General features: G+C 41.3%; 1 protein-coding gene across 2 annotated transcripts; it reads left to right on the top strand.

Moving 5' to 3' along the window:
- The first annotated feature begins 1,825 nt into the window (after positions 1-1,825).
- Positions 1,826-22,788, top strand: pnn (pinin, desmosome associated protein). 2 transcript variants are annotated; one of them, XM_078406587.1, is made up of 10 exons: positions 1,826-1,950; positions 4,055-4,126; positions 4,424-4,492; positions 10,013-10,085; positions 11,859-11,953; positions 15,439-15,514; positions 16,339-16,365; positions 16,887-17,042; positions 17,126-17,264; positions 21,232-22,788. In XM_078406587.1, exons 1-10 carry the CDS (start codon positions 1,838-1,840, stop codon positions 22,350-22,352), a joined length of 1,941 nt encoding a protein of 646 aa, XP_078262713.1. In that variant the 5' UTR covers positions 1,826-1,837; the 3' UTR covers positions 22,353-22,788. The 2 variants fall into 2 exon arrangements, with proteins under 2 accessions (XP_078262713.1, XP_078262714.1); XM_078406588.1 differs by lacking the exon at positions 16,339-16,365.
- The last annotated feature ends 4,490 nt before the right edge of the window (positions 22,789-27,278 follow it).

Below are 27,278 nucleotides of genomic sequence, written 5' to 3'. Positions count from 1 at the left end.
ATATATATATATATATATATAGTTTCTTGTGATTTCCTCTAATTATTTGTTTAGCAATGTTTTTCTTTCAATCTCTCTATATCTATCGGGCTATCTATCTTTATATATACCATGTGCTGAGAACCATGAGCTGAGAAGTGTGTGCATGACATATATATATATATATATATATATATCAGTCATGCAAACACTTCTCAGCACATGGTTCTCCCTTTCATGATCACTGTTCTATCACATACATTTCATTAGGGCCTACCCATACACATTCGCAATTAGTGACATCAAACTTATTTCCAGAAATCCTACTATTGTGAATAAAATAATCATGAACACATGTCAAGATATTGTTTCATTCTTTTCATTCTATATTAGTGTAATAAAATGTAATGCATACATACCTACACTGGTGCAGAAGTGTTAGCTTTAGACATGAATAATGTTCATTGCTACCATGGTTTAGTTTTGAATTTAACATATAATTGAGGAGGTCGGTGCAATATAGTGCTAAGCCTCACTTTTGTGAAAAATGAGTTAAATGCATCAACACGATTCTTACCCACTACCATACAACCCGTAAAACTTTCATATTTAAATTCAACCGATAAGTTGGTCAAATAACATAGGCTTCTTGTTTTTTTTTGTGATTTATGGATTTTTCAAATGTGAATATCTCATAATGACACATTTGTGGGTTAGCAGTATATTGCACCAACCGCTTTCAATTTTACATCATTCAAAAATGAACTTCATAAACAAGGATAACATTTTTTATTTCTGTCATTCATGGTAAGATTTACATCATTTTGTCTGCGAGATATACAGGGTTGCACTGTTTCGCACATCAGCTAACCAATGAAAAGATCAGGTCCCGATTTATACCTGCTCTTCACCTTCCCCCCCTTGTCTGAAGAAGGGTCCCAACCTGAAACATCATCCATCCTTTTCTGCCTTTACTCCAACACTGTGACTATTTGAATTGGATTCATGCTTCACTACCACGTCAGGCAGCATTGGTCATTTTAGTGGTTGTCAAGGGTTTTTAGCTGATCAATTCACCAATTGAAATTTTCTTGGCTCTAAGTATTAAGTTAAATGTATTTTCAATTATATTGTGGATACAGTAGAGTTCTATTGTTTGCAAATGCCTAATCTCTGCTTCCATGACTTTTTAAAATAAAACAAAAAGAGATACAGCTCGTGGAGGTGAAATTAAAATGAACAGAAAAAGCAAAAAAGAACAGTTCATTAAATATGATCAATTGGCCAGATACAGAGAATGGATCTTTAGTGCAAATATTCAATCAGTAACATCCAAAATTTAAAGATCACGAAGCAGCAACTCTTCAAGAAATAGTTATAAATGTCAACCATAACGTTTCCAAGAAGTTGAACAAAAATAATTGTTTGTAACCATTTTATATACGAAGAAATCTCAGAGAGTTATGAACACTGCCCAGTCCAGCACACAGAATCTGCCTACTAAAATGGCGCTGAAATTTACCCATGCCCTACTACGGTTTTTTGAGTCGAGTGGTCTATCTTGCTCCTCTACTATCTTTGTCTCTGCCTGAGCCGGGATTGCTCTGCCCTGCGGCTGGCTTCTCCGAGCTCTGCCTCTGATTGGTCCGCTCTGCCGCCGACCACGTTAGTATCTGCATATGGTTGGCTCTGTCCGCCGTCGACCACGCTGTTATCCATCTGTGATTGGCTCTCTCCACCGTCGACCACATGGGTATCCGCCTATGATTGGCTGTCTCCGCCGGAGTGGGCGGGGCCAGGTGCCGCCGTGGGGGCGCGGCTCCTTCAGCTCCCAGACTGCTCAGCAGCGACGGGCAAGATGGCGGTGGCGGTGAGAAGTTTGCAGGATCAGCTAGAGAAAGCCAAGGAAAGTTTGAAGAACGTGGATGAAAACATCCGCAAGCTGACGGGCAGGGACCCGAATGACCTCAGGTAACGGCGTTGTGGCCTCTCCGGCGCAAGGGGAAGAGTGCGAGCTGGAACCACGCTCACGCCGCTTGCTCGCGCCCACCGCCCCACACACATCCCGCGGCCTGGTGAGAGGCCGCCGCCGCTGCTCCTCGCTGCTCATGGGGCTGCGGGAGGAGGGGGAGGCGCAGAGATCGCAACATGAGGGGAAGCAGGCGATACCCCATGCGGCTGCATGCCATGGGCGGCACGCAGCGCCTCACGTGTGAGCTCGGCCTTGACGTTGGAGCTCCAGCACACTGACACCGCAACCCTCATCAATCCCGACCTCCTCCCCAAATAATATATATAGTACCTGATCATCCCACCCTGGGAACTATTAACACTGTCGACTCAGTTCGTGCATTCCTTTATTTGGAGAGGAATAAAGCAAGTATTTGTTATTCTTTCCCTTTACAACGGTCTAATGATTGTAAGAGATCATTGGATATACAGGGAATGGAGGGATATGGATCATATGTTGACAAACAAGAGTTGGTCATGTTGCACAAACATTGTGGGCTGAATGGCCTGATCCGCATAGTACTACTTTGCGTTCTAAAGCTGCTTCCATTCTGAGTGAAGAACGGTCCCGACCAGAATCGTAGTCTGTCCAGGTGCTGCCTGACCCGCTGGTATCCACCAGCAATTTGTGTTTGCTCAAGATTTCAACATCCTGTGTTTTCATTCTCGCATATCTGGAAATGATCTTTCTCTTTTTTTCTCCAACCCTGTTTCCCGATTTGATATTCTGGTCCACGCTGACAGACTTCAACATTTTAACTTCCATTTGCGTGCAGAATATGGATTAGTTTTGTTTAGAGATACAGCATGGAAACAGGCCCTTCGGCCCAATGAGTGCACCAGCCAGCAATCACCTGTACACCAGTTCTATCCCACATACGTAGAACAATTTTACAGCAGCTAATTAACCCACAAACATGTGAAATTTGGGAGGAAACAGGAGAAAACCCACGCGGTCACAGGGAGAACATACTGACAGCACCTATCAAAAGCTAACTGGGTAGTATATTGATTGCAAGATAGTCACATTGTGCAGTAGTGATCACAGTCTATTGGCAAGATCAATGCATCATATTAATGTGAAAACTGATCTAAATGTTTTATTTTGTATAATGGCAGAAATGAGAATTGCATGTAGGAGGAGGGTGCACAATAGCAATGGTGGTAGAAGTCATGTACATTTTTATCTCTAGTAAAGGTAGGGATAGAGGTGAAATGTGAATAAGTAGGAAATGGCAAAATGGTTTCTATTGCAATGCAGGCCTCAAATGTAAAATAAAGTTAATGTACTGCAATCGTTATTTCATTGCAGATTTTTGACATAGTTCTGCAGTGAATGGATTTGAAAATAGATGATACGCAGTAAATGCAAAAGATAGGTCAAGAGGGAAAAGGCATCACAGAAATTTGCTTTGTATGTACACTGCTGAAATTACAATCATTAATTGTTTATGCCCTAAATAACAATGTGAAGATTGTGATTATCGGATATAAAAATTGAGCAAATTAAATTAGAGCAAAAAGACATATTGTTTGGCATGGATGAGTTGAGCTGAAGGGCCTGTTTCCGTTCTGTATAAGCCAATGAACGTATGAGTACATTGGTTTTAATAACTTTTTCTTAATGGAAAGAATAGTGATACAATTTCTCAGATCAGGAATCAAATACAAGCAAGAAACTTTGGAGAATATACTTATAAACCTATTTAGTTAGAGATACAACTTGGAAACGGTCCTTTGGCTCACCAGGTTCACGCTGACCCGTTCATACTAGTTCTATGTTATTCCACTTTATAATCCACTCCCTACACGTGGGCAATTTTACAGAGGTCAATTAACCTACAAATCCACTCATCTTTGGGATGTGGGATGAAACACCCGGAGGAAACCCATGAAGTCACAACGAGAACGTGCAAATTCCACACAGACCGCACCCGAGGTCGGGATAGAACCCGGGTCTTTGGCGATGTGCGGCAGCAGCAATACCATCTGTGATATTGATAGAGCACTCTACTTGATGTTGATATTTATTCATCAGTTAATAGAAATTTATTCTTAACTTTAGGCCTGGCCAAGCTAGACGTTTATCCATCACAGGACCCGGTGGAGGTAGGGGGCGTGGGATTGGATTGCTTAGGTAAGATTGAAATTCTTTATTACTTCATGTCCCGAGTGATGTGCTACTTTCAGCATTCATTGGAATTTGTATATTTAGTTGGTATATAAAATAAAATGCGAAAATGTTATAAAAGCAGATCGTGGAGAGAATTTTAAATTTAAATTTTATTTTTTATATATTCTCTGGCTATATATGTTATTGCATTTGGGCTGTCATTTAATACATTTAAAGTGAAGCAGAAATAAAAAGTTTATTTTAAAGAAGTAAAATGGAAAATATCAGTCCCTTTGTCTGACTTGACTTTTATTTGTTTAGACGTGGACTCTTGGATAGCGGAATAGGACCCCCAGCTAAACAGAGGGATTTGGATGGGGCAATGAACAGGTAAGAACATCTGCAAAACTGTTTCTTTAGCTTAATGTTGGAAGTTTTTCTCCTGTCTGCAGATGGATATATGAAGGAGTTTAAAATAACGATTTTGGTTCAGTGATGAGGTGACACCTGGTTCTGATTTGAGCAAGTCTTGTTCCTCACTGAGATTAAGATGCAGCACTGAGAGTGGAATTGTTTTTATTCAGCTAGTCAGCCCCACCAAATTGGCAATAATGTACGTAATCCTCTTTGTCCTAGTTAAACCAAATATTCTGAGTCTTGGGTTCAAATTTTCTATTTCCCACAACAATCCTTGTGCCATTTATAAATTTACAAACTGTAGCAAGTCTTACTTGAAGAAAATAATCCAATGAAATCAGTTTTGAAAATAAAAATTGCAGTTGGGAGGAATATTTAGGTGCCCGGAGCAAGGAAATTAGATATGCAAAAATTAGATATGTCTGTTTCTTCATTTGTGGTTGTGTATCTTAATCTTGTTCAAATCCTTTGACCATGCCAAAGGCAGATGTCTGATACAACGTCTCATGTCCGTTACATGAGACCATTGGAAAGTGTTTTTTGGTGTCTTGATCTTGATTGACATTCTGTATCTTCAGTTGTCAAAATCTTGACTTGACATTCCTAATTCAGTTGCAGCTGTGAGATTGTTAACCATTAGACATTTTCTTGTATGGCAGAACTCTGGTTGAACCTATTAGGGTGCATCCTTATACAGGTGCTCCTCAGCTTACGATAAAGTTCTGTTCCAAGAAACCCTTCTCAAACCGAAAATATTGTAAGTCGAAATGCATTTAATACACCTTCCACCATGTGAGCTTTTTGTCTCTTTGAGGAATATATACAAAGTATTATTATTAATCCAGTAACTTTCAGACCATCTGTAGCCTGCTACACAAGACTCTCGAGACAGAATTCCAATTTGTAGAGACTCATGACTTTTAACACAACCGCAATAAGTAAGCTGAAATGTATAAAAATGAAAATTAGTTTCAGGTCAAACATTTTATTTGGTTATCCATGAACAATCTACAAACATTGCCAGCAGTGAACTTGCAATTACTCCCTTATTTATTAGATTGTTGAAATTTATACCACCAAATACGTACAACTGGTGTCATAACTGTTACTGAAACCTGTAAGGGAGGGACAGGACTGGCAGCTTAATATTCTAACATACGCAGACGAGACAGAGGTGGGTGGTAAAAAAGAAGGGGGAGATGCTTTATTGATTAAGGACACTGTTACGGCAATAATCCGAGATGACATTACTGATAGTTTGACCAGTGAAGTTATGGGTGGAACTGAGAAATAAAAAGTGGATGATCACTCTGTTGGCAGTGTATCATAGGCCCCCAAATAGACAACGAGAATTAGCAGAATAAATATGCCGGGAGATTGCATGCAGCTGAGAGATTAATAGAGTTGTCATAATAGGGGATTTTATCTTCCCCAATATAGATGGGACTGCCATAGTGCCATGGGCTTAGATGGGATGGAACATGTCAAATGTGTTCACGAAAGTTTCCTTAGGCAATATGTGGAACCCCCTACAAGGGAGAGGGCAAATGATGCAGGTATCGGTGGGCCAGCCTTTTGGGACAGCGACCACAGTTCTATTAGATTTATAATAGTTATTGATAAATTATAATAGTTATGGATAAGAACAGGGTGAGCCCACAAATTAATGTTCTGAATTGGGGCAAGTCAACTTCAATGGTATTAGACAGAACTTTAAAATTGGATGTTTGCGGGCAAAGGGACGATTGGAAAGTTGGATGCTTTTAAATGAGTGTAAGAGTTCAAGGCACGCATGTTCCTGTTGAAGTGAAGGGCAAGGCAGCTGGGAGTAAGGAACCTTGGATGACAAGAGAAATTAGGGCTCTGGTCAGGTAAAAGGAGGCATTGTACTGATATAAGCAGCTGGGACCAAGTTCATATCGGGTAGTTCAGGCGACTGAGGAGCATACTTAAAGGAAATCACGTGGGCAAAAAGAGAGCAGGAGATAGCTTAGGTAGATAATATTAAGGAGAATCCAAGGAGATTTTATAAGTACATTAAAAGAAAGAGGGTCAGTATAGAGAGGTGGGGCCCCATACAAACCAAATCGATGTATGGAGCTGCAAGACATGAGCAAGGTACTCTGAGTCATGGAGAAAATCATGAAGACTTGGGAACGTGACAGTTAATGGAAGTCTGTCGAGGACAGTCCGTATTATGGTTAAGGAGGTACTAGACATCCTGGGACAGATAGTAGATAAATCCCCCAAGTCTGATCAGATATATCTGAGGATGCTGTGGGAACTGGAGAAGAAATTGCAGGAGCCTTTTTGACTGAGATTTATGAACCATCGTTAAACTTGGGTGAGGTGGCAGGTGACTGGAGGGTGGCTAATTTTGTACCTCTTTTTAAGAAGGGCTGCAAGGAAAAACCTGCGAACAATAGACCAGTGTGCGTAATATCTGTGGTGAGCAAGTTACTGGAGAAGATTCTGAGGGATAAGATATATGTGCTTTTGGATAGTTCGGCTGATTAGGGATAGTTCGCATGCTTTTGTACAAGAGAGTTCGTGTCTTACGATATCAAGCTTTTTTGAAGAGGTGACCAATAAGGTTGACAGGGGCAAGGCCGTAGGTGTTGTGCATATGGACTTAACCAAGGCTTTTGATAAGGTTCCACATGGTTGACTGCTCTGGAAAGTTAGATCGCATGGAGTCTAAGGAATGTTAGCACATTGGATACAGAATTGGCTTCATAGAAGGAAGTAGAGGATGAAGGTGGAAGGGTGCTTTTCAGGCTGGAGGCTAATGATGAGTGATGTGTCTTGGGAATCGGTGCTGGGCCCATTGTTGTTCATGGTTATGTCAACAATTTGGATGAGAATGTAGAAAGAAGGAACCTGCCGAAGTGGTTAACAAAAGAAAATTGGAGGAACGGCACCTCATTTCGCTTGGGCAGCTTGCACCCCAGCGGTATGAACATTGAGTTCAAATAACCCTTGCTTTCCCTCTCTCCATCCCTCCCCTTCCCAGTTCTCGGACCAGTCTGACTGTCTCCGACTACATTTTATCTCTGCTTTGTTGTTACCTTCTCCCAGCTAACAATGATCTATTCTACATTTTAGAAACATAGAAAATAGGTGCAGGAGTAGGCCATTTGGCCCTTCGAGCCTGCACCGCCATTCAATATGATCATGGCTGATCATCCAGCTCAGTAACCTGTACCTGCCTTCTCTCCATACCCCCTGATTCCTTTAGCCACAAGGGCCACATCTAACTCCCTCTTAAATATAGCCAATGAACTGGCCTCAACTACCTTCTGTGGCAGAGAATTCCACAGACTCACCACTCTCTGTGTGAAGAAATGTTTTCTCATCTCGGTTCTAAAAGACTTCCCCCTTATCCTTAAGCTGTGACCCCTGGTTCTGGACTCCCCCAACATCGGGAACAATCTTCGCGCATCTAACCTCTCCAACCCCTTAAGAATTTTATATGTTTCTATAAGATTCCCCCTCAGTCTTCTAAATTCCAGCGAGTACAAGCCTAGTCTATCCAGTCTTTCTTCATATGAAAGTCCCGCCATCCCAGGGATCAATCTGGTGAACCTTCTCTGTACTCCCTCTAAGGCAAGAACGTCTTTCCTCAGATTAGGAGACCAAAACTGCACACAATACTCCAGGTGCGGTCTCACCAACGCCCTGTACAACTGCAGTAGAACCTCCCTGCTCCTAAACTCAAATCCTCTTGCTATGAATGCCAACATACCATTCGCTTTGATCTTTGATCTTCATTGTCCTTCATCCCCTTTGTCCTGATTTCACACCTTACACTTCCTTGTCTATGTATCTCCCACTCCCCTGACATCAGTCTGAAGAAAGGGACTCAACCCAAAAAGTCACCCATTCCTTCTCTCCAGAGTTGCTGCCTGGCCCGCTGAGTTACTGCAGCATTCTGTGTCTATCTTTGGAGTATTGTGTTCAGTTTTGGTCACCCTGCTACAAGAAAGATGTCATTAAGCTAGAAATAATGCAGGGAACATTTATGAGGATGTTGCCAGGCCTTGAGGGCCTGAGATATAGGGAGAGGTTGGGCAGCTTAGGACTTTATTCTTTGGAGTGCAGGAGGCTGTAGGATGATCTCATAGACATATCAAATCATGAGAGAGGTCGTTAGGGTGAATGCAGTCTTTTACCCAAAGTTAGGGGAATCAAAATAAGAGGACATCTGTTTAAGGGAGAGGGACAAGTTTCCATATGAACCTGAGGCAACATTTTCACTGAAGGGGTGATGGTTATGTGAAACGAGCTGCAAGAGGGGGTAATTGTGACAGATACTATAACAGCATTTAAAAGATACTTGCACAAATACATGGATAAGAAACATTTACAGGGATACGGGGCAAATGCGGATAAATGGGGCATCTGTTGGCATGGACAAGTTTGGCCGAAGGGCCTATTTCCATGCTGTGTGACGCATGACCAAGCCAACGTCAAACATCTGATCAGGGCAAACCTACTCCTTAAAGCAGAGTTGTTAGATTGTATTTGGATCTGTCCATAACCATGGGTGGCACTGTGGTAAAGCTGCTGTCTCACAGCGCCAGATCCCCAGGTTTAATCGTGACTACGGGTACAGTCTATGCGGAGTTCAGTTTAGTTTATTGTCACGTGTACCGAGGTACAGTGAGAAACTTTTGTTGCGTGCTAACAAGTCAATGGAAAGACAATACATGATTACAATCGAGTCATTTACAGTTTGTACATTCTCCCTATGATAGCATGGGGTTTTTCTGGGTGCTCCAGTTTTCTCCTACATTCCAAAGACGTGCAGGTTTGTAGGTTAATTAGCTTCTACAAATTACCCCTGTGTAGGATGTGAAAGTTGAATAACAGAACTAGTGTACGAGTGATTGATGGTCAGCATGGACTCGGTGGGCCAAAGAGCCTGTTTCCAAGCTGTATCTCTAAACTTTAAAAAAAATAAGTGAAAAGGAGGCAGGTTCATTCCTCTCAGTTGGGAATATGCAAACCAAAAATTGCTCCCCATTGCCAAGTGAGATAGACAATAGGTGCAGGAGTAGGCCATTCGGCCCTTCGAGCCAGCACCGCCATTCAATGTGATCATGGCCGATCATTCTCAATCAGTACCTCGTTCCTGCCTTCTCCCCATACCCCCTGACTCCGCTGTCCTTAAGAGCTCTATCTAGCTCTCTCTTGAATGTATTCAGAGAATTGGCCTCCACTGCCTTCTGAGGCAGAGAATTCCACAGATTCACAACTCTCTTGATATCGGGGAACATTGGGCTGTTCTTTATATAAGAATCTGACCATAATTGAAGTGTATAGAGAAACCAGCAAAAAATGATTGAGTTGAAAGAGAATCTGTTAAATTCATGCAATTTAAAACATTTGTTTACGAGGAATTAAATATTTATCTGTGCAAGAACAATAGTTAAATGCTTTGTTAAACTCTACTTGGAATTGACCCAATGCACTGATTTAATTTGTAATTAGGCTGGGAGATCGTCGTTCAAGAAGAGAGTCACGTCAAGACAGTGACGCAGAGGACGATGACGATACAAAAAAGGTATTGTAAATGTAGAATTAAACAGTATAAACTGAACAAAAGTGGTGCAGGAGCATGCTCGTCCCAGAGGAAGTTATACTATCATCCAATACAATCTGTCTACTCTTTATTTATTAAAAAAAATCTACCTGTGAATCCAGCATCACTGCTGAGAACCATGTCGTTGTTGTTGTTCGTCCTTCGGGTTCGAAGATGACCATGACTTCACTTTCAGTTGGAGGATTGGTGACTGTGGGTCCGGAAGTGACTGGTGAGGCCAATCCGGGCCCGGAAGGCACGCCCACACGTAGGACACAAGTGGATGGCTGCTGACGTGGAGGTAGCCCGGGCCTTGCGCACGGTGCGTTTCCTCTGGGCCTCTGCAGTGCGTCTGTTCTCTGCTGCACGGTGGTTCCTGTGGTGAGCTTGTTACGCCAGGTTAGACGGTCCAGAGCAAGAGACTCCCAAGTGCTGAGGTTGATGTCCAAGTCTTTGTGGGACACTTTGAGGCAGTCCTTAAACCGTTTTTTCTGTCCTCCTACTGAACGCTTGCCCTGACACAGTTCTCCATACAGAAGCTGTTTTGGCAGTCGACTCTCGGGCATTCTGGCGACATGGCCTGCCCATCTGTTTTGGGCTTTCCGTAGGAGGGTATGGATGCTGGGGATTCCGGCCCGTTCCAAGACCTCTTTGTCGGGAATTTTGTCCTGCCACTTGATGTGAAGGAGTCTGCGTAGGCAGCTCAAGTGAAAGTGGTTGAGCTGTTTGGCACGTCTGCTGTAGACAGTCCAGGTCTCACTTGCATAGAGAAGAGTGGTGAGTACCACTGCACGGTAGACCTTCAGCTTGGTGGTAAGGCTGAGTCCTCTCCGCTCCCAAACATTCTCACGGAGTCGCCCAAAGGCAGCGCTGGCCTTGGCAATCCTGTTGTTGACCTCAACGTCAATGTTCACCACTCGAGGAGGTGGTACTACCCAGATAGGTAAAGCTGTCGACTGCCTGTAGATTCTGCCCCTTCACCATGATGTTTGGTTCCTGGTAAGGCTTTCAAGGCGCGGGCTGGTACATAACTTCAGACATTTTGGTGCTAAAGGAGAAACCAAAGTTGTCACAGGCCTGTGAGAAGCAGTCCATTTCATGCTGCATCTTCTGCTCTGTGCTGGCGTTGAGGGCGCAGTCATCAGCAAACAAAAAATCTCTGATGATGGTCTCCTTCACCTTTGTAACAGCTTGCAGGCGCCTGAGGTTGAACAGCCTGCTGTCAGTTCTGTACCTGAACCATATTCTGCACTTTGTATCTTTCATACCCTACCTATTGGACTTGAGTTTGGTTTGATTGTATTTGTGCATAGTATTATGTTATTTGATTGGAAGTGTGCAAAACAAAGCTTTCCACTATGCCTCTGCACACATGACCATAACAAACATAATCATTTCCGGTTCATTGTTAATTACAATGCGAGATTGATAATTGAACCCATGTCTATGATGATCCAGGAGTCTGCTTTAAATTTACTTTCCTGCTGAAAGGTAGGAATTAGGATGGCACATGAACTCGATGTCATGGGCTAGCGAACACCCTTAGACTAAGCATCGTGGATATCCATTGAGAAATAGATGAAAGTCCTTTTGAATGCCTCTAATTAGCCTGATGGCAGACTTTGTTTCGTGTTTGGATAAGATACTGACTAGATTCCAGCACTTTGAGATTTTGTGCGTTGTCGTCATCTTATTAAAAGGTGGGAATAGGTTGACAGTGAAATGAAAGTAAGGTTCCTGCTATATTCTTTGCAGCCAGCGTTGCAGTCTTCAGTTGTTGCTACCTCCAAAGAAAGGACACGCCGAGACCTTATTCAGGATCAAACAATGGACGAGAAGGGCAAAGAAAGGTACATTTTGCTATTTAAAATTAAACAATTTTGAACGTGTTAATACAGCATCCGTTTTGATTTTTGAAAGCTTAGTAGCATTTGCAGCTGTTGAGGGAAAAAACTCATTGCACACAAGTGTCGGCTGAAGTAACTTTGTATTTTGTTTATTGCTCAGGGTTGACATGTAATAAAAGATGTGGTCTGAGAAGTTGAATTAACACCTCAGCTTTTTTAAGCTAAAGGTGTTTTGTGAAAAATGGCGTTCTCAATTTGTGAATTCCATGTGGCGTGTCTTTATGGGTTTATTGATTTTTGGTTGGTTGAGGTTTTTTTCCTTAATTTGTGTCAATTCTGTTTAAGGAACCAATACTACTTTGGTTTTAGCACAAGAACTTGTAACTAAACTTAGTTTTTGTAAGTATATTGCATGATACTGTACTGTTCCAAGAGCACACAATGGTAATCGCTGATGACTTCAGGATTTTTTGGTTCCTTTCCAGTTCTTTTGCCTGTGAAATACTGGTTTACAATTCTGTTCTCTTTGTGCATGCATGTTTTTTAAGGCTTCTGTTTTGTAGTGTTGATCAACTCTATAAGCAATAACGATAGGAGGAATTAATTTCACCCTTTGAGCTGACACTGTCACTGAGGATTGGCAATCCACTCCTCCCCGTGGGGTCCAAAATAACCAATTCTATTAATATCAAGATACTATAAAGCAAGACATTGTTAGAGAATTTCTAATAATTCACAATTCAGTGAAGAAATTCCTCCTTGCCTTGCTTTGAAAAATCTGACTCATTCTCAGTCTACAGCCTAGTTGTGGGGTACCGGTGCGGAGAAACCTCCAGCTTTTATCCTACCAAGACTCTTTAGAGTATTATTTTATTGAGATGACCACACTAAATACAGTTTAAGAAATTCCACCATGTGGATCCATCTAATGAAAATGCATTGCGCTCTTAAGTAAGTTTTTTTTTCTTGGCAAAAATTCTAAACCTGCACACTGTATTCCTGGTTTATTATCAAAGCCCAGTGTAATATCAGTCAATTGCAACTTGCTCTTGAATTCCAGTCCATTTGTAATAAAGGCGGAGGCTGATTTACTATTTGCTACCTGCTTATTAACTCAGTTTGTGTACATAGACACCCAGATACTTTAGGATACAGTAAAATTCCGATCAACTTACAACAAATCATTTTTACCGACCTCTTTATAAATGATTTTTGTTATAGCGGACTGACCGATCAAATGTTGCCCACTGCGCTGTCAGCCTGGCCATGCCAGCCACAGTCACCATGCCAGACGTTCCCATGCCACCACCAACCCTTACCTACACTCCGGCTCCCCGAGGGCTACAACCAATGGTTCCACCAATCCTCGCCTCTCCCCAGTCACCAACCAGCCAGGGCCATCAACTCACATGGATGGATTCCGAGTTGGATCCCTTCAACCCAACTCGTACTGCTTATATCATGACAATACCTTACTCAGTTATAGCAGACAATCGGCAATAATGGACACCACCCGCCCGCCCCCCCCACCAACCATGGTCCATTATGACACGGTTTTATTGTATTTGAAAATCCAAATTGGTTTGATCTCTGGCTCGATCGAGCCCCCATTTCTGTTCTCTCTTTAGCACACTGGGACTAACATATTATCCCATAATCTCAAAAGTGAATAGTTGCAGTGCTAATCACAATAACAATAAATATTCTAGACAATCTGCATGTCCCAAGCATTTCAGATTAACTTTAGTTTACTTCACCAGTGTCCCCATTTGCTCCTTTCAAAACAATAAATTACTTTTCCACATTTCTGCCAAGTAATTGCACATTTCACCACATATTCATCAACCACATTCTTCCTACCTCACATAGCCTGTCTCTTTACCATCTAATGTCATGCATATTCACTGGAGTTTAGAAGGATGAGAGGGGATCTTATAGAAACATAAAATTATAAAAGGACTGGACAAGCTAGATGCAAGAAAAATGTTCCCAATGTTGGGCGTGTCCAGAACCATGGGCCACAGTCTTAGAATAAAGGGGAGGCCATTTAAAACTGAGGTGAGAAAAAACTTTTTCACCCAGAGAGGTGTGAATTTGTGGAATTCTCTGCTACAGAGGGCAGTGGAAGCCAAATCACTGGATGGATTTAAGAGAGATTTAGATAGAGCTCTAGGGGCTAGTGGAATCAAGGGATATGGGGAGAAGGCAGGCACGGGTTATTGATTGGGGACGATCAGCCATGATCACAATGAATGGCGGTGCTGGCTCAGAGAGCCGAATGGCCTCCTGCACCTATTTTCTATGTTTCTATATTACTTCATTTGGCTTTATTTAATAGGCAATCATGATGTGCTGATCCATGTCAAGGCATAAATAACTGCGGTCCAAGAAGACCAGGTCACCACAAAGTAACTTGCCAACCAGAAAATGGTGATTCAGTTATTTCTGGTTCAATAGCATAGGTCAAGTGTATACTGATATATTATTCTCGATTCAAATTCGGCGAAGACACCACCCTTGTTGGACAAAATATGGGTAATGAGTCAGAATATAGGAGTGAGATCGATTATCTGATTGAATTGTGCCGGACAACAACCTTACTCTCAACCTCAGTAAAACCAAGGAACTGATTATTGACTCTAGAATGTCAAGGATCCACGTTCCTATCTTTGTCGACAGGTCGGTGGTGGAGTCAAGAACTTCATATTCCTAGGCAAGCATAACTGAAGGTCTGTCCTGGACCCAGCACTTTGAAATGATAAACAAAGCCCATAATTTCCTTTGCTTCCTTAGAAGATTGAGGAGATTTGTTATGTCGACAAATACTCTCTTGAACTTCTACAGGTGTATGGAAGAGAGCATTTTGACTAATTGTTCCTAGACCTGCTTCAGCAACTCGAATGCCCAGGAACAAAGGGGATTGCAAATAGTGGTGACCTCCAAGCTATCAAAGAGATCTACAGGAAGAGCTGTCTCAAAAAGATAGCTGGCATCATTGAGGACCCACACTACCCTGGCCACACTCTCATTTTACACATACTATCGGGAAAAGGTATAGGCGTTTGAACACTAATGTCCAGATTCTGGAACAGCCTGTTCCCAACGACCATTATTAGGCTATTGAATACTATAAACTCCAACTAAACTACAAACAGCCTGGGTTGCACTGGAGACTTTGGGCTTTGTTTTGCTTTTGTACCATATTGGGGTTTTTATTTATTGAACTTTTTTTAAATTTCATGTTGGAAGGAGCAGATGAGGCTGGATCATGTCCTTCTGACTTGTGAATCATGTTTAAAAATCAATTTGCCAACATATTTTGAAAAGTTATGTAACAATGCCTGAGTTATAAATAATAATGTTGTTGCTGAAAGGACATTTATCAGTATATGCTGTAACCCTTCTGATAGTGCTTAAGTTTTTTGATAGTTCATTGCCAAGACAACTGATTACAAAGTATTTGATTGTTCCATTTGTTCCTTAAATAGGAATCGGCGGATGTTTGGCCTGCTGATGGGTACTCTACAAAAGTTCAAGCAGGAATCTAATGTTGCAACTGAGAGGGTATTTTTTTCTTTATTATCTGATGTCTTTTGATAAGAGGCCTGATTATTGCACTGTGTTTTTGAAGTTTTCAACTTTTGTGTTGTGTGTCATTTTCTACATTGTTCTTTCCATTGCATGCATACTCGTTCTCTATCCAACTTTAAAACACTGACATCAGAAAGTATCTCCTGCTTCCCATTCCCAACATTTATCTCCTTCTTGGGGAAACTGGAAAAAAAGCTTTTCAGCTCTCAGAAATGTTTTGTTTGCTGTGGCTGGTTGAGGACTACAGCATCTTTTTTTTACCCTGACCCAGACATCTGACCGGTTTGTTATGCCATTGTGTATTAGTTTAAATGGCTAAGTCACATAGTCAAATTGGTTGTTTAGCACTTGCTTAAAAAAAACAATGCAAAGTAGTGCAGATGATGGGAGTTTTAAGCTGTCCCATCAGACCGACTTTAAAATGATTTCACATGAGCAATAACCTGGTTTTTCCCAGGTCATCTCCTGCAAGTAGAGATCCGTTAACAACTTTTATGATCTATAACAGCAAGTCTGCAACCAAAAGTTTAATTGCCACACCTAACAAACAATGGGTTATGACTTCCAGATTACAGAAGAAAAGACAACATGTTATCCATGCTGATAAATGCATTAATGCAGAATATCTTCAACATGCAAGAAATATGTGGATACTTTTAAGTATTTTCATCCATTCAATTAAACGAGATATTTAAAACTGTACGAAATGTCATACTAAATTGTTCCTTTAGCCACTGGTAACCCTACGGTGTATAGTAGTTCACTTTAAGCACCTCAATTAGTGTATTGTTTCTTAGTTTTCAGCTCGTTATCCAAGACGACATGTAAGTTCACTTAAAATTATTCTGTACAACTATGTAATTCAGAACTTCATTCCACTGGTTATCGTCACAGGTTTTGCATTATTCCCCTGAAGTTGTATTGATGCATAGCTTTTGTATTGTTCTGCAGTAAAGAAATTCTGTATTTTAAATTCTGTTTGAGCTGGTCTCCATTACAAGGTTGAAAAAATTTATCATTATGCTAATATTGATAAGCAGCTGTTATTTCAACAATGTGTCAGATCTGCCAACTCCCCACACATTGCTGAGATTTTAGCAATGACAACAGATCGTGTTCAGTTAAGTTCAGTAGCTATCATAATAATTTCTACTTTAAGACCTGTTGTGTACTGCAATGTTTAGTCCACTTTTTGCATCAGTAGGAATTGAGAAAATAATGAATTTTCAGTATTAACGTGGATGGCAAAGTGCAGGTGGCATAAGAGTTTTTTTATCCCTTCGTGGTGAGACTGAAAGTGAGGGATTTTCTTTTTGATTTGATACAATTTTTCTCCAATCTACAGCAAAAAAGACGCCAGGAAATAGAACAGAAGCTTGAAGTGCAAGCTGAAGAAGAACGTAAACAGGTAGAAAATGAAAGGAGAGAATTATTCGAGGAACGTCGTGCTAAGCAAACTGAACTAAGACTTCTAGAACAAAAAGTGGAACTAGCCCAGTTGGTAAGAATATATTTTGTCTGAATCAGTAGTTAATACATTTTATGGTACCTTGAACTTTAACATGTCTTACTTTTTTCAAACAGCAAGATGTTTGGAATGAACATAATTTAAAAATAATCAAATACATAAGAACCAAGACAAAGCCGCATCTGTTCTATATTCCTGGCAAACATTGCCCGGCTACTCAAAAGCTTTTGGATGATTCCCAGAGGAAGATGAATGGTATGTATTTTCATAGTATTAAAGAGGGTCAATGTCACATACCATGTGCACGATGTTCTGTTTCATAATGTAGCTTGTTGGATTGAAAATTTATTTTGGCAATAGCATTCATGTTTTCTATTGGGTTTCTGGATGATGATCTGTAAGAGTTCTATCCGCCAAGTTCTCCAGTGTATCATCGGTGAATGTAAATTCCTTTGGGAGAAGAAGTTCATCTGTGGCTAACCAAGGAGGTGAAGATTTAATTGAGGCTTCAAGCAATAGGCATGGTTATGAGCCTGCAATGGTGACCAAGAAAAAATGGGGAGACATGATAGAATGTAGATGAATTAGCAAAGAAAATAACGTTTGTCTGAACTTGCATTGCTAAGTAAATAAAAAGCAGCAAAAGCCTGTTAGAATCCATATTCATGGAATTAGCTTATTTTATGAGCATCCTGTTGCAGTCAACATAACCTTTAATGTTTGACAATTCTGCTTGGAGTAACTGGCAAGAGGTAATACGTGTAATCGTACTTTGCCAATTCCCATGAACCTCTTCTGCACCTGGTCAACGAGAGATGCCAAATGTCACATCCATACATCCTTTCATTACCTTGTTCAATTCCAATCAAAATTAAGTAAGGAAGGATATTAATTTTTCTTAAACAATTTGCCACAGAAGGCTGAGGAGGTCAAGTCAGTGGATATTTTTAAGGCAGAGATGGATAGTACAGGTGTCAGGTTATGGGGAGAAGGCAGGAGAATGGGGTTAGGAGGAAGAGATAGATAGAAACATAGAAAATAGGTGCAGGAGGAGGCCATTCGGCCCTTCAAGCCAGCACCGCCATTCATTGATCATGGCTGATCATCCACAATCAATATTCCTTGCCTGCCTTCCCTTGATTCCACTAGCCCCTGGAGCTCTATCTAACTCTCTTGTCCATCCAGTGATTTGGCCTCTACTGCCCTCTGTGGCAGAGAATTCCACAAATTCACAACTCTGGGTGAAAGGTTCCTTCTCACCCCAGTTTTAAATGTCCTTCCCTTTATTCTAAGACTGTGGCCCCTGGCCTGTCATGATCCGCCATGAACCTTAGATCCGCCATGATTGAATGGGGGAGTAGACTTGATGGGCCGAATCCTATTCCTATCACTTATGAAAAGTTGCTTTAAAATCTGTTGCATAAAATAAGATCTCTACAGGTTAGTGCAATAAATTTATAAGTGGGTGTATGTTTGGCTAATGATAAGAAACAATTATAGGAATAAATCTGCATTCAATATTGATAATTAGTAAAGTGCTATTGGAATCTGTAGGAAACCCTCAGCCATTTATAATTTACCTTAACAGCTTGAGTGAATAGGCGGTAACATTTTTGTGATGAAACTGAAAGTAAACTGCAATGAATAATCGAATCATCTTATGTGACTTGATCAAGAAGGGCACATGAAAGCACCTACATTTTTGAACTTCACAAGTTGCTCTTGAGGAAATTAGAGTCCAATAACATGCAAGTCCAAAAGCAATTGTGCAGTGCTGCAGAAAGGCAACCTTTGAACTTTAGCTCTCCATACCCAAAAGCAGCATTGATTCACTAGATTGTTGCCTAGAATGATGTGCTGAGAGTTTCTCATTGTGTTCAGAAGAATGAGCAATGCCGTCACTGGAGGCAGCTTCCATGAACTGAAAAATCTACAACTGTGGAGTTAAAATTGCAGAATGAACACGGTTATTTAAGGGAGAAAATTCTGTATATTATAAATTAGAATTCTTTGTTGGAGTGTTGGTTCTTCAGTTGAGTATATTTGCAAAATAAGATTGCTAAATTTGTGGGCACTAAAGGGGTCAAGAGATTCAATATTTGAGTGGAAAAATGGATGAAGTTAAGGATAGACCACAATCTTACTAATTGGGACAGAATTAAAAGGCCATTTGTGTATTTAAAAAAAAAATCTTGTGTGTGGTACCACATCTGGAGTATTGTGTACAGTTTTGGTCTCCTAAGTTGAGGAAGGACACCCTTGTAATTGAGGCAGTGCAGCGTAGGTTCATGAGATTGATCCTTAGGATGGTGGGACTGTCATGAGGAAAGATTGAAAAGACTAGGCTTGTATTCACTGGAGTTTAGAAGGATGAGATTGAATCTTATAGAAGCATATAAAATTATAAAAGGACTGGACAAGCTAGATGCAGGAAAAATGTTCCCAATATTGGGCGAGTCCAGAACCAGGGGACACTGTCTTAGAATAAAGGGGAGGCCATTTAAAACTGAGGTGAGAAAAAACTTTTTCACCCAGAGAGTTGTGAATTTGTGGAATTCTCACAGAGGGCAGTGGAAGCCAAATCACTTGATGGATTTAAGAGAGAGTTAGATAGAGCTCTAGGGGCTGGTGGAATCGAGGGATATGGGGAGAATGCAGGCACAGGTTATTGATTGGGGACGATCAGCCATGATCACAATGAATGGTGGTGCTGGCTCGAAGGGCCGAATGACCTCCTCCTGCACCTATTTTCTATGTTTCGATGGTACCACCAAAGTGCCTGCATCTTTCTGAAAGCAAGATCCAGATCCCGCCTAATCTGCTCACCTTTCTAATTAACATGGTTAATTTCTTTAAAGTCTGGATCTTCTACTTTCTTTTGTGCAACACCTTTAATCTGGTCATCTGGACACAAATGCTTGGTTCAGAGACACAAAGAAGTGCAGAGGCTGGAACATTGCCCCACGGGGACAAATAACGTGTCTTTGAACTTTGAACAGTGCTTGAGTAACTCAGTAGGTCAGATAGCATCTCTGGAGGACATGGATAAACAATGTTTTGGGTCATGATGCTTCAGGCATTGTACTGGGGGAGAGAAATCTGGAAAAGAGGTGCGAGCAGGACAAAGCCTGGCAAGTGCTGATTACGTACAGATGCGGTGGGGGGGATGGTTGATTGGCAAATGGATGGACAAACCCAAGAGATAAAGAGGAGACTAAAGGGCACAAGCAGATATAGTGTTGATAAGGAGTGAAGAGGTTGAAAAAGCAGTGAAACAAAGCCAGGGGGAGATATTTGGGTGGAAGGGGATGGATATCCTTGTATGTTTTGACATACTTGGCTAATAAATTAATTACAATTACAATTGGGGGTAGAGGGAGGGGTGCGGTAGTGGGAGAATGGGTGCAAACTGGGTCAGGAAAGACGTGGGCTGTGGGGGGAGAAGAAAAATAATTCGGTAGGATGTTACCTAAAAATGTGAAAATTCCATGTTCGGGTAAATGCTTCCTTTGTCCTATGTGTGGCCTTGTTAATTTGCATTACTCTGAGCAATTTATGTACATAACATGCAACAATTGTAATGTGAATTTAACTTGGGGTGGCCTGATACTCCATTATGGTCCTGAGAAGCTTTGGCTATTTGAATGAGAACATCCACCTGAAGTGATCTGACGGTCTTGGTTCAAAATTACTTCCAAATTGTGTATTAACTTAAAACGACAAAAGTATTCATTCAAACATCTTGCATGAATAGTGACAACAGGTTGGAGTCGAGATAATCTTCACCCACCTAAGAAACCACTATAACTAATTTGCCTTAGATTTAGTATCATTTGTTAGTCAATTGCACAGTGAACGATTGGGCGTTTTCTTTTGAAATGTTGCTCTGGCTCCTGGTGTATCTTGTGTGATATTTCGAATTTGTCCCTGAGAGTGTTTGCATTTTCAGGCTAATGAGTAACTCAAGAAGATCCCAATGCTGAAGGATTACAATGGTGGTAGAAAAGTTGGTGGTTTGTTTATATAGAGAGCAGATATTGCGATATAAAACTAAATATTTTCAATGTGGGTTTTAAAAATTTACAACTATTGTTTTTCCATCAAGTGAACTCATTCTTTTATGCCTCCTTGCTATGTTGCAGTTTTATTGCTTTTATTAAGCCAGTATTTTAGTTTGGGTTTTTTTTTTGCATGCAACTTCATTTGTTTTAAAATTCTGCAGGCATTTTCGAGCACAGACGCCTGGAGTTTGCAGATCAGATTAACAGAATGGAGGTTAGACCTAGACGTCAGTCATTGAAGGAAAAAGAACAGCGAAAAATGCAGAAGGAAGAACAACCAATCGAGGAACAGGAGGGTAAGGTGGCTCACCGTGAGGAGATGGAGGAATTAGGTAACCTGAACAATGATGTAGAAATGGAGGCAGCAGAAGAGAAAGTGGAAGTAGTTACGGATAAGAGTGATGCAGGGCAGCAGCAAGAGAAGCAACAGGACGAGGAAGCTGAGGAGGAGGTAGTGGAAGGAGAAAGCAAGAGTCAGCCAGAGAGTGTGCCAGTTGAAGGTAAGGAAGCTAGCCAGAGCATGGAGAATGATCAGGATATGGTGGACGAAGTAGAAGAGTGCAGGGAGGAGCGAGTAGAAGAGGTTTGTAGGGAGCCGGAACCAGAGCCAGAACCTGAGCCTAAACCAGAGCCAGAGCCTGAGCTGTTACCTGAACTTGAGCCCAAACCAGTATATGAGCCAGGGCCTAAATCCGAACTTGAAAGTTCGGCTGGGCATGAGCCGGAACAAGAAAGTCTTGCCACTGATCACCCGGTGGAGTCGCAAGTAGAACCAGTCAGGGTATCGCCGAAGAGGAGCAGGAGTAAAAGTAGCAGCAGGAGCAAAAGCAGAGGTCGTGAGAAGACCAAGAGTAAAAGTAAGAGTCGGAGCAGCAGCAGTTCCAGCTCGGGCAGTAGTTCCAGCAGCACCAGCAGTGGCAGCAGCTCAAGCAGTAGCAGCAGTAGGAGCAGCTCCAGCAGCAGCAGCAGCAGTGGCAGCAGTAGCAGAGACAGCAGCAGCAGCAGCAGCAGCAGTAGCGAGAGCAGGAGTCCGAGCCGAAGTCGGGGTCACAGCAGAGACAGGAAGCGCAGGAGGAGCTCGGATCAAAAGCGTAGAGGTATTTCCAGTGCAGACAAGGACCGTAAGTCATCAAAGACTAGTAGCAAAGATCTAAAAGGCTCAAGGGAAAAGGGATCAAGGTTAGATAGAAAGAGGTCTGATATATCAGAAAGTCGTTCAGGCAAAAGGTCGTCACGGACTGACAGAGATCACAAATTGGACAGGAAAGACAAAAAGCACTAATTCACCAGACTGGGAATGAGATGACTTTAGGAAGGCAGCATACTGCTTTATGTGTACAATGTACCTGATAGGTGGGATGTTTTCTTTCAGCTGGAGATGAAGCCGCCTTAAGTTTTGCTTGCTGTATAGTACTTTTATTTGAAAACCATGCGACAAAATTACCATTAGTCCCTGTAACTTTTACAATGTTTTGTATGCACATGTTTCTCCAATTACAATTAAAGTGTATTTCCGAAGACGGCGTTGTATGGAAAATATTGTACCAATCTTACTAGAAGGATTAGCCTTTCCTCCCCTTTTCAGTGTTTTTTTTTTAAATTTGTTGTATTCAACCACTGATGCTCCCACTGTACAGTTGAAGTTCCGGGGGGTAAAATATCCTCCCAGTATTGTTCTTAGCGTAAAGATGGTTGTCATTGAATATGTACTATACAGTTTCTTTATGCAGAAATAAATGTAAATTTTAAAGTTGTTGAACTGTTTGTCTTTATTTTAAAGTTTGCTGCAAAAATGTCAAATTGATTCCCAAAAGCTTGCACTTTAAATGCTTGTGGGTTTTAACAGATGCTGGTTGCTAACGTCCCTTGAATTAAAACGGTCAAGGAAGGTTATAATGTCATAAGGAATAAGAGCAGAATTAGGTAATTCAGCCCATCAAGTCTACTCTGCCATTCAATCATGGCTGATCTATCTCTCCCTCCTAACCCCATGCTCCTTCCTTCTCCCCATAACCTCTGATACCTGTACTAATCAAGAATCTATCCATCTCTGCCTTGAAAATATCCATTGACGGCCTCCACAGCCTTCTGTGGCAAAGAATTCCACAGATTCAACATCCTCTGACTAATGAAATTTTTCTTCATCTCTTTCTGAAAAGAATGTCCTTTATTTCTGAGGCTATGACCAAGAGTCTTAGACTCTCCCACTTGTGGAAACACCCTCTCCACAGGCACTTTATTCAAGCCTTTCACTATTCTGTATGTTTCAATGAGGTCCTTCCTCATTATTCTAAACTCCAGCGAGTACATGCCCAGTGCAAACAAATGCTCATCTTAGGTTAACCTACACATTACTGGGATCATTCTTGTAAAACTTCTCAGCCCCTCTCCAGAGCCAGCACGTCCTCAGATATGGTGCCCAACGTTACTCACAATATTCCAAATGCGGCCTTTCCAGCGAAGGAAAGAATTTGAATTAGAGTCATACCGCACAGAAATACCCATCAGTCCAACTTGTCCATGCTCACCTAGCTGCCATCTAAGCTAGACCCGTGCACTTATGCCTGGTTCTGACCAAAGATACTGGAGGAGCAAGATGAACCACGCCGTCAAAATCACCTATATTGAAGTGTAGTACGCAAAGGAGTGTAACATCCGCCATCTTAGTAAGCAAAACCCGCCGTTCGCTAAGGCACTCGCAGTGTAAGTGTTTTGGGGGAACAGTATGTGTGATGATACCATAAAAATGCAGAATATATCGCATCTATCAATTCACAGATTGTTGTTATTTTTCTTTTAAAATGTTTCTGCATACTAAAATGGCGCCATGACATACTACATTTTTTAGGGTCGAGTGGTCTATCTTGCTCTGCCCTATTCTCTTTGGTTCTGACTTTGTGCTCCAAACTCTGGGACTCCTACTTCAAGGCTCGATTCCGACCCAACCTCAAGGAACTGCCGCCTCGGCCCGACTACGGCTTGATCTAGCGGAACCTTATCAAATGCTTTGAAGTGCGTAGAGACAAGGTCTACAGCTTTGCGATTCTCAACCTTCTTGGTTAGTTACTTGGTCAGATTTATAAGACACTATCTCCCATGTACAAAACTATGCCTATCCAAGAGCATATACATCTTAGCCCTTCTCGTGGTGAGTTGTATATCTCGCACACTCCCACAGCACTTCCCCACAACATAGCCTCCCCATCAACATGGCTGCTCAATGAGCTAATTTTGATCACACGTCCAATCCACCTGCTGCCTTTTGAAATCTAACGAATGCCCTTTTTTTTGGTCCAATTTTCATATTTTAAGGACCACTGGTCTCGTTTCTTCAATGTAACCGTTAAAAGTTGTTTTTATTCCATGGTCTTCTGGCTATACAACCAACTTCGATAATTCTTGCTTTGTTGTATTTCCAGTCACATGTTAAGTTGCAGCAATCTTTATTTACCAATTAATCTACTACATTCCTCACACCTTCATTTCCAGACCATCCTCATCCAGGTGTGTTCCTGTATTCCATCTTTACACCTGATTCTTTTGTTCTTGCTCATTATTTCATTTCATTTTTTTCATTTCATATATACAGCGCGGAAACAGGCCTTTTCGGCCCACCAAGTCCGCGCCGCCCAGCGATCCCCGCACACTAACACTATTAACACTATCCTACACACACTAGGGACAATGTTTACATTTACCCAGTCAATTAACCTACATACCTGTACGTCTTTGGAGTGTGGGAGGAAACCGAAGATCTCGGAGAAAACCCACGCAGGTCACGGGGAGAACGTACAAACTCCTTACAGTACAGCACCCGTAGTCAGGATCGAACCTGAGTCTCCGGCGCTGCAAAATCTTATTGATTATTTTCATGAATTAGGTCTCTATTCCCTGTGTTCTGAAATGTTGCTGAACAACTTATTATATTTTTCTACCCTACACTGGAGGCAGTTTCACAGAAATCACTGAAAATTAATATCCAGAGAATGAAAAATGACCAGAACTTATTCAGAGAGATTGATATGGTTGCAGAAAAATCTAAGAACAACGGGTGGAGTTAGAAAGTCATCACATGAAAAAATAGTAAAATGAGTGTGATTCAATTAATTTGCTCAAGGATGGTTTAATATACACATAGGGCAGCATCCAGGTACAAAGCTCTAAATTAAAAATTAGATGGTGACCTTAGAATATATGCCTAATCCTCCTTTCATTTCCATAGTTAAAAAATGAGTGAAGTGGAACTGACATCAATCAGTAGATGCAGGAAGAAATGTGTGTGTGCCTGCGAGTGTGTCTCTAGAAGAGCTCTTAAGTGTATAAGAAAATTATCAGTGTGTTATACTATTAAGGATTACACAAAAGAAAAAAAGTTAACAGCAATTAAATTAATATTTTTGACGCTGATAAAAATGCTTTTTTAAAACTCACTTGCCAATTTTAACAACACTTTTATACATGCTGATTATTGTCTGTTAATGGATTGACCAAAGCAAACAAAATGAGTAAAATCCAAAACGTCCAGCTTCTCTAAAACTGATTTAAAAAATATTAAACATCAGTCACTTCATAGCGTTGTATCAGTTATGAATGTATGACATTCCAAAAGATAGGAAAATTCAATGATAGATTAGATGAATGACAAGTATGGTTGATTCTGATCCTTGCACAATCATTGTTGATCAGGTTTCCCAGGGATCTCCATACCATAACCCCCACACCCCTCCCCCCAAAAGGGAAATGCTTACGACCTTTGCACCACTTAAACAGGTTATTAGATTTGCATTATGTGTTATCTGGAAGATAAAGTCCCCAACAAGGCAGCCACTTCCTCAATATGCATCTAATCAACCAGGTTTTAAACTGGACTATTCTGGTCCATGTGAAATCAAAGTGGTCTTGCAGCATTCAGGATAGTTTCGTAATCACTCAGAATTCCAAACCCAGATATTGCAGAGGCAGTGACTGCAAAATTACCTGGTTTTTTTTGCCATGAAACTAACAGTAACATTAATGTTTCTTTATTCTGTTACACACATAAATCCAAATGTACAGTCAATGCTCCAGTCTTTTCCATTATTTCGACTAAAGTATTCTCTGCTAGAACAAAGGAAAATCAGTTGAAATAGTAGCAACAAAATGGTTACGAACTAGTCTTCTGTTCTGCTTTGTAAATGAGTAGGTGCAATTATGGTCCAATGTCCTGATCTTGAATTAGCATAATTATTCATGCAGCAAACTAGGCCGAAACACCAATTTTATTGCCTCACTAGCTGCTGTAGACCCGTTGGGTCCAAACCTCTTCTGCACTGGTATAGCACCCTCCCCTCCCCCACCCACTCCATCCCTCCTCAATATCAACGAGTAACTGCACAGGTGCGGATCCGTTGGGTTCTGCGCACGCGTGGATCCTGTGGCCATCTTACTTATTAGATCAACGGGCCCCAACTGCGCAGGCACGGACCTGTTGGGTTCCCATTGTGACGCCGAACACGGAGATATTACTGCGCAGGCGCGGCTGACGGCAGGGCGTGGAAAAGGGATTTATTAAAGTTTATAAAGTGATTTTTATAGTTTAAAAAGTGAATAACTTTAAAAATATACCAACCGTTTGAACTGCAGGCCAATGGTGGGTAAGGTGGGCCTAAAATTGTTGCGCTATCGTGTACCGTTTTGGGTGTATTTCGGGAACAAATATATCCACAAACCCACAAATATATAAGATGAAAGTTTTAGTAATATACTAGACCAAGAGGACCTGTAGGGCCCAAACCTCTCCTGCATTGGAGCAGTACCCTCTCCTCCCCCTCCCTCCCCTTCCCCCCCCCCCCCTCCCCCACTCCATCCCCCTTATCCTCCTCCTCCCCCCTCCCTCCCTAGGAGATAGATTTAAACGTTAAAATGTGAATAACTAAAAATATAACACCAATTTCAATGAAACTTCTTCCATTAGCACCAAAGGGATGACGGTGAGTAAGGTGGGCCTAAAATTGTCATGCTACCGTGTACCATTTTGGCTGTATTTCAGGAACAAACAAACAAGAGTTTTAGTATATAGATAGATAGATGCATTTTAAAACAGATTATAAAATGGATTATGTTTATGTCTTCATTTAGCACAAAAGAAAATTAATTAAAATCTCTGCATTTTGATCTCAAAGAAGCAACCAAAATATTCGCATGGAAGGCCTCCATTCCAACCCAATAT

The sequence above is a fragment of the Rhinoraja longicauda genome, chromosome 10 (assembly GCF_053455715.1).
Source record: "Rhinoraja longicauda isolate Sanriku21f chromosome 10, sRhiLon1.1, whole genome shotgun sequence".
Classification (NCBI taxonomy): domain Eukaryota; kingdom Metazoa; phylum Chordata; class Chondrichthyes; order Rajiformes; family Arhynchobatidae; genus Rhinoraja; species Rhinoraja longicauda.
Note: the sequence above shows the minus strand (reverse complement) of the source record. Positions and strands in the feature narration are given on the sequence as shown.